Consider the following 14,475-nt stretch of genomic DNA (forward strand, 5'->3'; position numbering starts at 1 on the left):
GGACCAGCCACAAAGAGTCCCTTGAAATTGCTGCAACAGATACAATGTTCCCTAATACAATTACTGCAGGATCCCTCCTCTTTTATAGAGATAAATCCATATCTGATCCATTCCAGTAAGAACTTTCTTATTCCTTGCATAAATGGAAAACTGACTAGTGATTTTCCTTGAACACTACCTCCTTTCTCTTGGTCTCTCCAAGCTATTTTGGTATTCTTATAACTTCCAGAAATCAAACCAAGAGGAAAGTGCCTGTAGATTCCTAATTCCATTTCTTTAAAAGGAGGTCGAAGGAGTAGGTTTCCAAATGATTTAGAGAAAAATAGGAACTAAGAACACCAAAGCACAAGTTTTAAACTTTAATGTGTTTCTTTCTCCTTTTTTGGTTGTCCTCAATTGCTGCTCTTACATAAAACTGTGTGTGGCGGGGACTGGAGCTGTCTCTAATTGTATAATTGCTGTGGTGTTCAGGCTATAGCAAAGAATATGAAGCCTGCAAAGAGTATTATAGGTTTTTTAAATGACTCTCTTCAGTGCTTTCAAACACAGCCTCACATGAGAAGGGTCATACACTGCATTTAGCAAATACAAATTCAAAACAGATCAACAATGAAGGGCCCTTCAGATCACACCATTGTCTATACAGACTAGCTACTAAGAAGCAGAAAGACTGTCACATCATAGCTGCTGGAAGCTGCTTTCCAGCATTGCCTGTTATTTCTCATGACACTCATTCACATGAAGTGTATTCCATTGGATAAACATGTAGGGCTAGATTTTTATAGACATGGATCCTGTTTTCCAGCCCTGTTGGAGTTCTTGTGTAAGAAACCTGTAGGCAAAGTCAATGACGATAAAAAGGCCTCAGTCTAATAGCCATATGATTTTATTTCTTGGCCCCTCAAACCTCCCTTTGTTGGATATGAAAAATGGAAAGCCAAAATCAATTAAAAAAAAAAAAAAAAGGCCGTATCTCTGGATGCAGTCTAACTAGACTGACACCATCTTATCTTCTGTAGCTGCTGCAAGATTAATACATACTTGTAGAACTTTGTTCCCAGCTGGAGCTGCCTGTAATTTCTGCAATATTTTGGCATTTAGAGAAAGGAGATTTCAGATGAGATGAAAGTCTTATGCATCACAGCAAAGAGCAACAACAAAAAGAACTTCCTTATCTGTATTGTCTGTGGTCTGCTTTTCCTGTGGTCCGTCCTTCCTTCCTTCCTTCCTTCCTTCCTTCCTACCCATGAATAATATCAATCAGATTTGAATTTCTGGTTTTCCTTTTCATTTTAGAGCTACTGACTGCAATGTTTTCACTTGAATTAGCAGGACACAGAGGTGCACTCAAAGGCTCCTGAGAAGGAACTTTGCTTGGTTTCATTGATGTTAACTTGTCCATGTTCCATATTGACCAACATCTTAAGTACAGCACTTAACCTAAGAGCACTGCTGCGTATTTGGAAAGAGCTGGTCAGCTGACCTGGTGATTATTTTTTATTATGCTTAAAGGCATAAGAGCAAGATAATGCCATTCACCATTTTGTTTGCTGGGTTGCATGTCACACACATACTAAACACAAAACTGCCCTTTTTTGGCAACAAAATACTGTGTTTGTCAGTGGCATTGTATTGCAGTATCAGGAAGTGCAAGTGTCAGCCAGGATGGTTTTTTAGTTCAGTCTATCAGACATTTCATGGCTGAGAGTCAAAAGAAAATGCTCACTTCTTACTTGATCAATATGCCTTTCATGGCCCTACCACAGGACCAGTTCTTCAGGGGACACATCTCAAACAACCCAGAACCCATCCTGTTCTAAAGGCACAGGCAGCCATCTGTCCCATAGAGGTCATCACTATAGCTCATCTTCAGTGTCACTCCTCTAGGACCAACTCTTGAGTTAGCCTGATATTCCAAAAGGCAACACCTTCAATAAGTGTTTATGGTGCTGAAATGTTCTGCAATTTTGCACTACAGCTCCCTTGTCATGTCTGTTTGTGGATGAGATGGTAAGATCATTCTTGGCCATTTAGACATGTCCTCCTCTAATGACTAGATTAAATATGTCTCTTTAGTGATGAAAACCTCTAGATTCTGTATTTCACTTTTTTTCATGAACCCAATAATTTCTTTCAATAGTCCCTTAATTGTCTTGTGCGAGGTTGGCTGCCATAGTTTTCTTTTCTCCTACAAACAAATAGTTTTCTTCTACAAACAAGTTAGGATGTTTTTTTAACTCTGTTTGTTTGCTAGTTTATTTGGTGGCATGCAGGCAGAGGCAGACACAGATCTTGCTCTTGTTCTGTAGCTCACCTATAGCCCCACGGCATTGTCAGTGGTCAACAGGATGAGGACACCAGGTTCTTTTAACCTGGTCTAAATACCTCTAAGCCTAGTATTAGTCACCTTGGGTTTTTAATTTAAAATAAAAGATAATGTTGATGTTAGTACACAACACTGCATTAATTTTTAAACTGCAGAGCATGCTTAAATTATTATCCAATGTATGTAGTCTTTTTCTCTTGCGCTGGGCTAAGTAGAGTTTAAATTGAAATCGTCTCTCTTCTTGGCATTTTTAGACTGAATATTAACTTGGGTCAAAAATAATCAGAATGTTATTTTGGAAAATGAATATGATAATTCAGTACCTTTTCCTTCAGACTGTGAAAGAGTGCCCATAATATAATTCCCAGAGAATACAGCATGCAGTGACCTTGGTAAGTAATTGATGACACCTCACATAAGCACCTACCCTTTCCCTACACAATGTTGTTGCAGGATCATATTTGCAAAAAATGCCACAGCCAGCACGAGCCACAAGCATTGATAGATTTCATTGTGGCAACAAAGGAGGAATAAAAACAGAGGCTGCAAAATATGTCATCTAAAAATGAGCAGAAAATCTTGGAAAAGATTCTTTACAGTGAGCATTTTCCAACTATTTTAAAAGCTCTTCTTAATTCAAGATAAAACTGCTGTGTAAATATGAGAAACCATAAAAACTAATCTGTTTTGTTCAGAGAAATATTTTGCAGTTAAGCAAGGCTAAATGTGTCTATTCCAAAACACGTTATTTCTTTATATCACTGTAGACATCCTGTTTCCAGGTTTTATGTAAATGAACAAAAATGACTTATTTGACAGGGGTTATATTTAATTGTTAATATTCACAAGTATAGAAGAGAAATGGAAGGAAAAATTCATTTTCAAGAGGTAGCAACCTGTTACTTTAGTCATAATCTTCCTCTTTTTTACTTCTTTCTGGTTTTCACATTAAGCAGAGAGATCTTTCTTCTTCCAATGAGACTCTAACCATAGCCTAATGGATGATGTGAATTAAGCAGCTGAGATTTCCTTTTTGATCAAAGAAAAGAAAAAAAGGAAGCTAGGAAATTCCTGGGAAGCAAAATAATATAATTTAGTAATAAACTTATCCAATTGCTTATAATTACTTGATGATAATTCCCATCCTAAGGCATCTTAACAACCAGACACTTCCAACATATTTGCATAACTTCATGTTTCCTCACGTATCTTCTAAAAATTTCTACACAATTTTCCATTAAGTTCATATGGTTAAACATGAGATAAGTGAACTATAGAAATCACAAAACATCCTTTTTATCATATACAGATTGGGTCATTTTCCTCTTTCTAAGTCCATTCCTCCTGATGCACCTGTCTACCGAGCCCAATTCCCACCATGCCAGACCCAGGTTTTGTTAAAAAGGCTGCATGAAAAGGTAGATACCCATTTACTTCCTACTCAGATTCTCCCCATGCATGTATGAAATATTTATAGTTTATAAATTTTACCCTATGCATTTTTTAAAAAATTGAGAGTTGTAATCCCTACCTTGAAGGTAAAGATCTAATGGGAAAAGGGAGTAGTTGCATTTCCTAATGGGATTTGCCTGTGTCAGAAAAGAGATGTAATAGGTTTTATGGGGAATAGAGCCCAACTCACGTCTTTCCTGATATTTTAAACTCTAATTTGTGATTTGGGTTGGTATGTTACTCCTTGTGTCATCAGCAACACGGGGTTTTTTTCTTGCTGTATTTTTATCTTTATCAAAGGACCCTGTGTTGAGTGCTTGAGGGAATTACCCTTCTACTCCTCTGTAGCAATAATACTTAGATTGCTTCTTCTCTGCTCCACAGCTCACTTTTGCTCTAAGTTGTTTGATAAACTCTATGAGATGATAATATTTCTGCTTTTTATTGAAGAGTACTTTATCCTTTTCTGATGCCAAATGAACTGTAGCTAGGATTCTGCACATTCCTACTTGAGAATTTAGCAAGGATTACTATAGAAAGTGTTTGGAAAAAGCCTGATAGCCACCGCCAAAATGAGTATTTTGTAAAACATGTTCTTCATAGCCTGGAAACTATACACATTTCTCTGTGTGCCAGTTTTGGGGGCTTTTTGACACCTTCTCAAGCAGATGTTTGACACTTTAAATCAAACTCTGCTAGGTCTTGATGGACATCAGATTTCTAGTACCTAGAGGAATCTGTTACCCACTTAATGTTTTTTGCCTGTTTGATTTTGTTACTGGTTTGTTTTTTGGTTTCTTTCTGAAAGAAATAGAGTTAGTTTCCTGAGTCCTGACATACAATTTGGGTCTGAATACTTCATTTTAATGAAGGGAGATGGTGTAGATAAAATAATTAAATTCTTTAGATAATAAATTTTTGGAAGAGGCAGAAGTATTGTCAACAACATATAGAGGAGTTATAACAGATTTCTGCATTCTTTATTCTCATGATATATTGATTGTTTCTCATCCTCTTAAAGAGTGAGTCACATAATTCATGTCATCCTTCTTTCAAAAATAAATGGGGGCCATTTTTTTGTGGAATTCAAACCCAGAAGTTTGAACCCAAAAGCCAGGCCCTTCTCTGTGTGCAGCAGAAGGAAAAGCAATGGCTCCTTTTGATCTTGCACAGGGAAATACACTGTGAATATTGACATTTGTCTATCCATAGTGAACATTGTCAGATCTGGATTTATGGAAGATGGATAAGGTTAAAAGCCCCACTAAAACATTTATATTATATTAGCAGTGATAGAGCTGTGCATGGCTGTTAGCATTTGCCAATTTTACAAGGGAGAGGAGCATCTTTAGGAAATTGAAGAACTTTCCTCCGTAGAATGAAGAGTGTTAAACCCACTTCACCTATGAATGTCTTTTTAAACAACCAGTAAAATTCAAATTTAAAGGCAATTGAAGTTTGAAGCTCAGAATGTCAGTGAAATTTTGAACCTCTGCTGCAATAAAATTGTCCTGTAACCAAGAAGAAAGATGACAATGTCAGTCATATAATTTAATCAGACTATGATAAAAGTCAATTTCTGCCTCTTTCAGATTCTGTCTAAAGCTTTTGATGATGCCTAAAAGTTAACAAGGGACAGGCAGTCACAGAGTAATGCACACAGCCCCGTCTCCATCATCAACATCATCAAGACCACTGATATTTTTGGTGTTGGGGGGCTGGGATGCCTTAATAACCACAGAAGTTTCACTTAATTTTCACATTCTTCTATAAGAAATGTGTGTTTCAAGAGGTTGTATTTTACTGACAGAATTTATATAGTTTGATTATATTTTGCTCTATCCACTGATTAGCACAGCTGATACTGGACTATACAAATTACTTCTCTTAGATTTTTCCCTTACTGTTGATTTTAGAAGGGCTGTCAATGAAGTAAACTACTTATCTGATACTGATAGTCTATCTAAGCCCCTTATTCTACTCGATCTTTTTACAATAAGCCTATTTCCTTTACCCTATATAACTTTGAATTTTGGTCACTTTGTTTCCTTTTTTATTTGTGGGTACAGAAAAGTGACCTCATACTTATGAAGATCATTAATTGTGAAACTCTCTGGAATTACAGGTTGTTCTGGCTGATGTATCAGTAAACTTTGAATTGTCTCCTTTATCAGCCTGAAGTTTGTGTAATTGTGTTGACCAAAAATTCAATTTCTAAATAAAATTTAATCAGGAAATAAAATCAAGAAGCTACCAAGGTCTGCTTCACATCCCATAATCATTTTAAATAGATGTTTGTTGAGATTTTTTTGCTTATCTTAACTTTTAGGATAAAACAGGCTTGGAAAATATTTAAATTTTCATGGCATCATAGAACAATTTGAGTTGGAAGGGACATTAAAGATCATCTGTGAAGATCTGTTTTTGTGGAGGTTTGGAAAATTAGGTTATAGTTCTTTTGCTTTAAACTTACTTCCCTATTAAAACTGTCCAGTGGTTGCAGCACTAATTGGATTGATATTGCATGGGATAGCCAGACTTGTTGCATGTAGACTTGTTGATTTTCCCACTAGATGGCATTATGCATTAAGTGCAAGTTAATTTATAGCTTGACTATAGTTGCACATGCTAAAGATTTAAAAAATAAGAAATTACCTATTGTGTTTGCTCTTAGTCTATGCTTAGAACTGTGGCTTAAAAATCTCTTGACCTAATTCTACCTAACAGCAACCCAATCCATGCTTAATGCATCAAATATGGATTTACTCAAAGCAATAAAGGAAGTCAGCCATGGCAACAATATCTGATCATGTGTGCAATGTGCTTTTTAGAATAAAACTTGTCCAACCATTTCTGCATTTACCATTTAAAGACTGACTTCAATGCTGCAAATTGCTTCCTTTCTGGCTGCATTCAACTGGAATGATAGGAAGTGTCCTAAGTAAAGCTGCAGTGCTGAAGATTGCTTTTAAATAAAGAGCCCCACATGAGCTTTTTTTTTTATTTAGTAGCTAATTCAGGATAGGTAATCAGAATAATTTATCACTTCGAGTTTAAATATAGAGATGCTGGTTTTTTCCTCCACCCAGATGAAGTGAACTACTAGCAATTTCCTTACAAAATTATGTGGTGCCCAAGAGTGAGGCTTCTAGAACTTAAGGTCCTGACCAGTGAAGCACCCTCTGAGATGGAGCAGAAGTCTAATCCCTTCAGAAGAACTGATCAGATATGTGTTACCCAGGACACACTTCCCTGTATTCTGTATTCTGAGCTGTGATTTTTCTTTATTCTTCATGTAGAATGTAAGAGGCTCCAGGCTGGAAAGCAGTAATCCAATATTACAACATTTTACTGTAAGAAGGGTGTAGAATATGAGCTGGATGAACCAGTTCAGTTAACCTGGGCCAGTAATGGAAAAGGACAAAAAATCAAGTAAATATTAGCTTAGTATTAAAAAGATCCTTTAAAACCTCGTGCTGTTGGAACACACAATAGAAAAGTAGAACTTGTGCTTAAGGTTGTTTCTAAATTGATTTTTGTGAAAAGGACACAATGCCAGCTTGAAAAATTTACCAAAACATTGCCGTGAATTCAGGCTGTTAAACTGTTTGTGTTTTCTGTTTAAAACTTTATTTTACTTATGCTACCCCCTGAGCTTCAACAAACTATAATTTTAATTGTTCTGTGCAGTGCATGGCTGTAGATAATGCAGTGTATGATTCCTTGACATAGAAATGTTTATGGTTTGTATTTGCCTATGGTGGTCAATGGGATTCAACCCTTTTGTAACCCTGCTACGAAAAATACCTCATCAGAGCTGCCTTCAACTAAATTGTTCAAGTACCTACAAACTGCAGATATGAAGTAGGATATAGATCCACTGAATTAGAGCAACTGGTTGCCTCTTGTCACTTAAGATGAAGAGATTGAATGTAGCTTTTAGTTGTTAGTAATATTAGAAATTAGTAGACATTAATTATTGTTAATTATATTATTGGCTAATTTTAATAAATACACATATTTCATTACTAGGATCCAAAACTTGAGAGTTTCACAAATGGTATGAAATCTTACTGCTAATTAACAGATTTTCATATGAAAAGGTTAGTGACAAGAATTTCCTTTATTATTTAGTCAATGGTGAGCGCTTACTGAAAATCGACATCCAGATCCTGGTTTTTGAAGTGTGTATTTTACATTGTGATCCTAATAGTTATTCCCCAAGCCCCCAAGGGATATTAATACACCAGTTGTTCAAGAACATAGAGCAGAGATGAGCCAGCATGTCAGAAAAATGGATATTTGGAGGCACGTGTTTTCTTTCTGTTCGTAAAAAGGCTGAATTACTAGAGACAAAGGGATTTTAAAACACCCATTCACCAGCCAGTGCATTACATGAATGTGTAAAAACACTGATTACAAATGACCACAGTGCTCAGAAGCAGCTCAGCCCAGTTCTGCTCTGACATTGCAGCGTCGGCCACGACAAGGCAGCGCCAGACTGCATCACTTCCCACAGGCAAAATCCACGGCCATCAATAGGAGATCAGTGCTCTCTGTGAACTCTGCAATCACTGTTTGCTGCTCTACAAACTGCAGCCTGCGCTATTCACAGGGAGCTGCACAAACATTATTAACAAATCTGTGATTTATAATGCAGATCTTTCTTTTGAGGCACCAAGCTGGCACGGGCCATCAGACCTAGCCCAAAACCAGAAGTCTGGTGTTTAATTACTGAACTCCAGGCAAGGTTTACTTGTGATTCCTCATTGAAATGGGTCTGTCTTTCCAGGGGCTCAAAATTACTTTTTGAATCTCCACTTGATTGATCTCTTCTATAACAATTTGGTTTCCTGGTGACTTAAGGGGCCTTTCTGTTGGGTCTGAAATGATTAATTACCATAGAGTTCTTCTAAAACACCTGCATTTTTTTATATTATTAAAAAGCTTACATGAAACATTAGATGACAATGAGTGGCAATGTCCTGAAAAAGAAAATAGATCTTATTTAGGAGTGACTTTTTTTATGATCTTCACACTCAGAAATTAACACAGATGTTTTGATGTATCTGCAATACAGTCTTGCCTGTAGTTGTGACCAAAAAAGTGCCGATTTCTTAATCTTTTTCAGCAAATAAAGAAAAAAAAAAATCAAGCAAATTAGTAAAACACATTTAAACACAGCCAGGAAGTCGTGGATCTATTTTAGTAATTGTGAAGAAGGTGGCTCTTCCTCAGAGGATGTTATTAAATTCCAAATGTCGGAATAAAAAAAGAAAAAGCAGTACCTGCCTGTTCGTAGTTGAACTCAGCAAGTGAAAGCAGGCTCCAGAAATGTTCTGTGGAAGTATTCCTCTGCCAAGCTCCCTCCTCCAGATGAATGAATAAAACCCCAAACATTTACATTGTAAACATCTGCAGAGCTGGAGAGGTCTTTGCTTTGGCACTCGCTTTCTTTCTGAAGCAGTGAAAGCTCTGAGAAGACTGTCCTTGTCCCCAAAATTCAGATGCACCCAAAGAGTGGCACAGAGAGGCCTCTGCAAAGAGGGAAAAGTGAGGATTTGACTATCTAGTACACCGGAAAAAAAGTTGTTCAGACAACATATAGCAGGAGTTACTATTTATTTATTTTAGGCACCAGCTTTCTAAATAATTGAAAAAATTTAAGATGCTACCATGGGGTATTAACTTGGAAATTATGACTTCTTGGTATCTGTAAGCTTCATTCCATCTGTTCTTTCTATGTTTATGCTGTGGTATCAGTCTGGTTACTCCCATTGCACAGGAGTGACTCTTGGCCTGGTACATGCTTAAATAGAATATTTTTTATTTGCTTAAGTCTATACAATGGAAAAAAAAATAAAGTCCTATTTTTCTCATACTGACATTTTTTAAAAAATCTATTTAATATTTTTGGTAGAAGATTTCTATACCAGATAAATGCATGGTAAGTGTAAATTGCAGAATTGCAATTGTAGTGTATTAAGAAAATAATTATGTTATTTGAAAGATAGGCACATAATTTTCTTTTATTCTCTTAGAATGGCAGTTGACTTTCAACAATGTAATATGTTCTAGAAATAAGGATTCGTTTATGGCTTAACTTAGGCAGCAGAGCACACAGTAATGGTCACGAATCTGGCAGAGGACACTGTTTGCCTTCACGACTGTGTGATTAATCAGAACTCTTGCTCAGATGGTGGTCACAGAGCAGTGCAGGGCTGCCACAGGCATCAGCAATCTTGGACACCTTTCCACTATAAGTTCTAGGGACACAAAAAGGCTGTGGCAGGTCTAATAGAGAGCCCACCTGAGGAGCATCACCCTGAGTTTGTGCAACTGTGAAGCTTCACTATGCAGAGTTAATAGCTGAGATCTTGGAAGCATCAGTACAGAGTCACACCTGAGCTAAAAAGCCCAACTTCTCTGCAAGGCTAAACGGGCTCAAGATACAGAGCAGCAGCTCTGATGTCTGTCTAAACAGAGGCTCTTACAGTTGTTTGTTTCTGCAAAGGCTTTTTAATAACAAAGTGAAAAACCTACTACTCTTCAGCATTTAATGATGACTACGCCTGCACTGCTGCCGCCTTGAGCTGGTTTAGCTGGCTCTAGATTGGAGGTGAGGGTGCCTTTTCTGTTGCATAAATGTGTATAAAGGAAACCCTGGCAGTGCAGTCTAGCTGGCTGTGCAAATCACCAGGACCTTAGGCAGAAAAAGCTAGAGTTTTTGGTTCATGGCATTGGAGAATCATAACACCACCCACTCTCTGGAATACATCTTGGTTAAAGACTTTACTGGTGTAGCTGCAGCTGGACATGTCCTCCTGGTGTAGCTCTACTGGTGAAATGATGTCTTCCTGTCAAAGATGGCACTTGAGAGCTACGCATGGAGACTGCTGCATGGGAACTGCATGATTTTATTCCTCATTAGGAGAGAAACCATACCATTGTTGTTATTCCCCACAGAACTCAGACCACACCACTCCCACTGAAGTCTGTGTTCTTTGGAGTCCCAGAAGAGGTCTAAGTTCTGTGATCAGGCTAATTTAATAGGAGAGGTTTAATTATTTGATACCAGAGGAAAAAAAATAGAATTACTGACTTTTGCATCCTTTCCAAATCTGACATTTCCAAGCAGGTCTGTAATGGCAGTCTCAAAGGACCTGTGCAGTCCCCAGCACAGCCAAAGGATAACCTGTTGCTAAGCAACCAATATAAGTGTGCTGCTCAACATTTATTTCATTTGGAAAGGAACGTATTCTTTACGTACTTCATCTTAGCTACTAAGCACAAAGAGTTTTCCACTTGTTTTTCTGTAGCTGTGCACATGTGTAAAACAGCCAATTTGCACAATCAAACGTGAAATTCCAAGAACAGGTGCCAGAGAGGAACATGAAAAATGGAAGGTATAAAAACCTGGCACGAGTACTTTAGCCCTTTCTGAGATCAGCATCCTGAATTTGCCTCTTTGTGTCTTTGTTCATCCTACTTGAAAATGGGCTGCCTCAGAGCATGGATGTGGCAGAGCTCTCTGCAGAGCTTACCAGTGTTTTTTGATGCAGCCTCTTTTGAAGACGTCAGGGTTTTCTCACTGATATGAGAAAATACTTTTCACCCCGATAAACAAAGGCCAGAACTGGACAACAAATTTCCATCCTGAAGACTCCAAATCTCAGATTTTGCACTTGTTTCAGAAAAGCAGCTAAATAGCTTCAGAAAAAAGCACTTAATGCCCTAAAATTAACACAATTTTCACTTTAGTGCTTGTCCCTTCAGTGAAATAGAACCCTACAGATCTGCTAGGCTTGTGTGCGTGTATCTGAAATCAGCCTTGGCTGAATAGTCTATAGCTGGATTGTCCTTGAAAGAGTTGTTAGTCATGTTTTCAGTTTAGAGTAGGTTGGATGCCTGCGTAGCTGAAGAGCTTTTTGTTCCTAGTCAGTGAAGGTCTTTCTGCTGCTGACCCAATGGATCATGTTGGATATAGACAGCTATCTCAGTGCCCTTCGATCAAGTGACATGGATCCACATTTTGCCTTCAACTGGTATGGTTTCCAAACGATGTGTTTTGTTAAATGAAATGCAGTGTGGGAGTACTACAGTGTTTGCAAGCTAAGCTGTGTCTTGGGAGCACTAACTAACAACTAAGGCTTTTTTTAGAGCTGAGGAAAATTAAGCTCAGTGTTGAAGAAATGCAGCTGAGCTCTGCATGGAATCCTGCAGCTTTGGTGACTGAAGAATGTTGGTGTCTTAGACTAGTCAGGTGCACAAATCTCTCCCTGCCCCTCTCCTTCACTTCACTCTGCTTTCTATGCTAAAGCAGGGAATTGTCTTCCAGACATCCCTTTATTGGAGGACTCACTTTAGGCGTTTGCCTCCCATCCGTGGATTCATGATGCGGAGTTCCCAGAGCTGAATCAATATTTCTTTCTTCTGTCAGCTCTAGTCCATGCAGGAACACTGCTGTCAACAGGCTGACATTGCAGTGCCACATCACACAGCATGGCTGTCACATTTGGGAGCAGGAGAGCAAATTTGCTGCTTAACCTGGCAGCTGGTCACGAACAGATTGATTTTGGTTTTGACACAGAAATAATAGCTGTTTTCAATCCCAGAGTTTTGATCTGTTAAAGTAAATTGTTGGCTGTCTTGCTTTATTTGGGGAATACTTCCCCAAAACTGCTGCTTCCTATTTCTTTCGAACATTCAGTCTTCAGTGACCTCTTGCTGCAGAGAAGTACAAGATCAACCAAACAACCCTGGCACAAGAAGCTGGCACGAAAAATAACTCTTAAGAAAGTTATCTGACCAAATCCAAAGCAGACTTGCTTAATGAGTGAACAAGTGCAGATATACAAGAGTCTGGGGGTTTCTGTCAAGCCCAAATAAAATAGGGAAGTCAGGAAAAGGATAACACAAAAAAGGCCACTTATTTTTCAAGATACTTGATTTCAAGTTGAAAGATTTGCAGCAGCATTTCATTTTGGAAAAAAAATCAGCATTTTTCACAAAAAATAAAATCAGGGAATGGTTAACAAACACAAGAGGACGTTGTGTGAGTAACATACACTGAAATAAAACTACAGGGGGAATAAATTACAGACAAAAATACAGCACAAATAAAGAGCAAGGGTATCTTGAGCAAAGAAGTGTAATTCTAAATTGAGTAAAGGGCAAAAGATGAGATGTAGTTTCACAGGAAATCTGAAATAGCTCCAGTTAAGCTTAACTTAGGATGCAGAAGCTGTTATATTTGAAATACATCTATGTATCTATAATTGAGGCATCTTGAGAGGCTGTAAGCACCATTATGCAGTAGCTTGTGTAAATATCCTGAGTGAACCAATGATGAGGAGGGGGAATATAAAATGCAGAGCATAGATTTGGCTACAATTCAGTATTTTGGAGGGGGCTTAATACAACTTTAAAGAAAATGCAAGAGAAAAAAAAAGAATAGATGAGGATGTGTGACTCTGCCAAGGGCACATTATATGCCCTCTACAAATTATTTCACAACCTAAGATGGAGAAAGAAGGAAATTCAAGTCAGAACTTTTAATGTATTTATTCTAACTCAATTTTATTGAATTATTTTCGACATTTTAGATTCAGTGTGAAATAAATCCCTTCATGGTGCCAATATAAACAAGTATTTTCCCTTTGCCCTCGGTCAGCTGCAGTTTATGCATTAACAGGGACTTTTCTGCTCGAAATCTTTGTTCTTTTGGGGAACCACCCCTCTGGAATTAGGCTTCTTGGTTGGCCACTGTACCTCGTTCTCCTGATAGGACAGCAGGTGGATCTGGACAGCAGCCAAAGCTAATAACCTGTGACCCAGGGACAGGAATGATAGCAGCACTGACACAGAAAACATTAGCATTGAGGGAGTATTTCTCCTCTGACACTTCAAAAATGAAAATTGATATTCATAGCCACATTCTACCTAAGGAATGGCCTGACCTAAAAAAGGTAATAAGAGTTTAGATATTCAGTGCCTTATGTTATCAGCAACCATTTCTACCAATGTGATTTTTGAAAGAAAAATGAATGAAGGTTTCTGTGGTAAATATCTCTAGGTTTTAGTCTGGTATTTTTTTTTTCCAGCTGTGAAATATTTGTATTGCACTGTTTTGCAAAGCAAGAGTCCCAGTCAGAAAGGGATGTAAAACTGGACTTTTTATTTATTCTGAAGCAATTCTTACCATTTTCCTTGGGTTTTTTGAGACCCAAAATTTGCAAATGATAAGGTATAAATTCCGCTTTCTTGATAAAAATAGAGCTGTTCTGTTTCTAAATGGTATTCACTTTTGTTTTAAATAAAATAAATAGTCAAATATTAGACAAGATTAATGTTAACTAAGACAAATTCATTCCCATCTTACACCCAGAGGCATGAGAGTCATTAACTTCAGTTGGAGTGGGGTCACTCTAAGTACAGCTAATTGATGATGATAATTTTACTAATATCTGTTATTTCTTCAGTTACTGGAAAGAAGTAGCTTATTGTATTTAAAATAGAAAACCTCAGTTGTCAGAATACTGAAGCTATAAGTGTTAACTTATTATTTTAGTAGTAGTAGTATTCAGTGATGTAAATTTATTCTTGTCCTCAATATTTCTCATGATCCTGTGAAATGTATTTGAGAATGAAAAATGTCATTTAAGTTTTAATGTAATAAATCTGAAAGGGTTTCATAT

General features: G+C 37.5%; 1 protein-coding gene across 3 annotated transcripts in view; it reads left to right on the forward strand.

The window, feature by feature from the left end:
• Positions 1–14,475, forward strand: part of ACMSD (aminocarboxymuconate semialdehyde decarboxylase) — a 38,708-nt gene that overhangs the window by 2,925 nt on the left and 21,308 nt on the right. The window contains exon 1 of one of the 3 annotated variants that reach the window (XM_048309679.1): positions 13,621–13,746. The exons of the other annotated variants lie outside the window; for them this stretch is intronic. Coding sequence (XP_048165636.1) covers positions 13,624–13,746 — 123 coding nt within the window. The 5' untranslated portion in view covers positions 13,621–13,623. Of the gene's footprint in view, positions 1–13,620; positions 13,747–14,475 lie in introns of those variants that run through there. 3 annotated transcript variants of the gene reach the window in all.

The sequence above is a fragment of the Corvus hawaiiensis genome, chromosome 7, assembly GCF_020740725.1.
Source record: "Corvus hawaiiensis isolate bCorHaw1 chromosome 7, bCorHaw1.pri.cur, whole genome shotgun sequence".
In the NCBI taxonomy this organism is placed as follows: domain Eukaryota; kingdom Metazoa; phylum Chordata; class Aves; order Passeriformes; family Corvidae; genus Corvus; species Corvus hawaiiensis.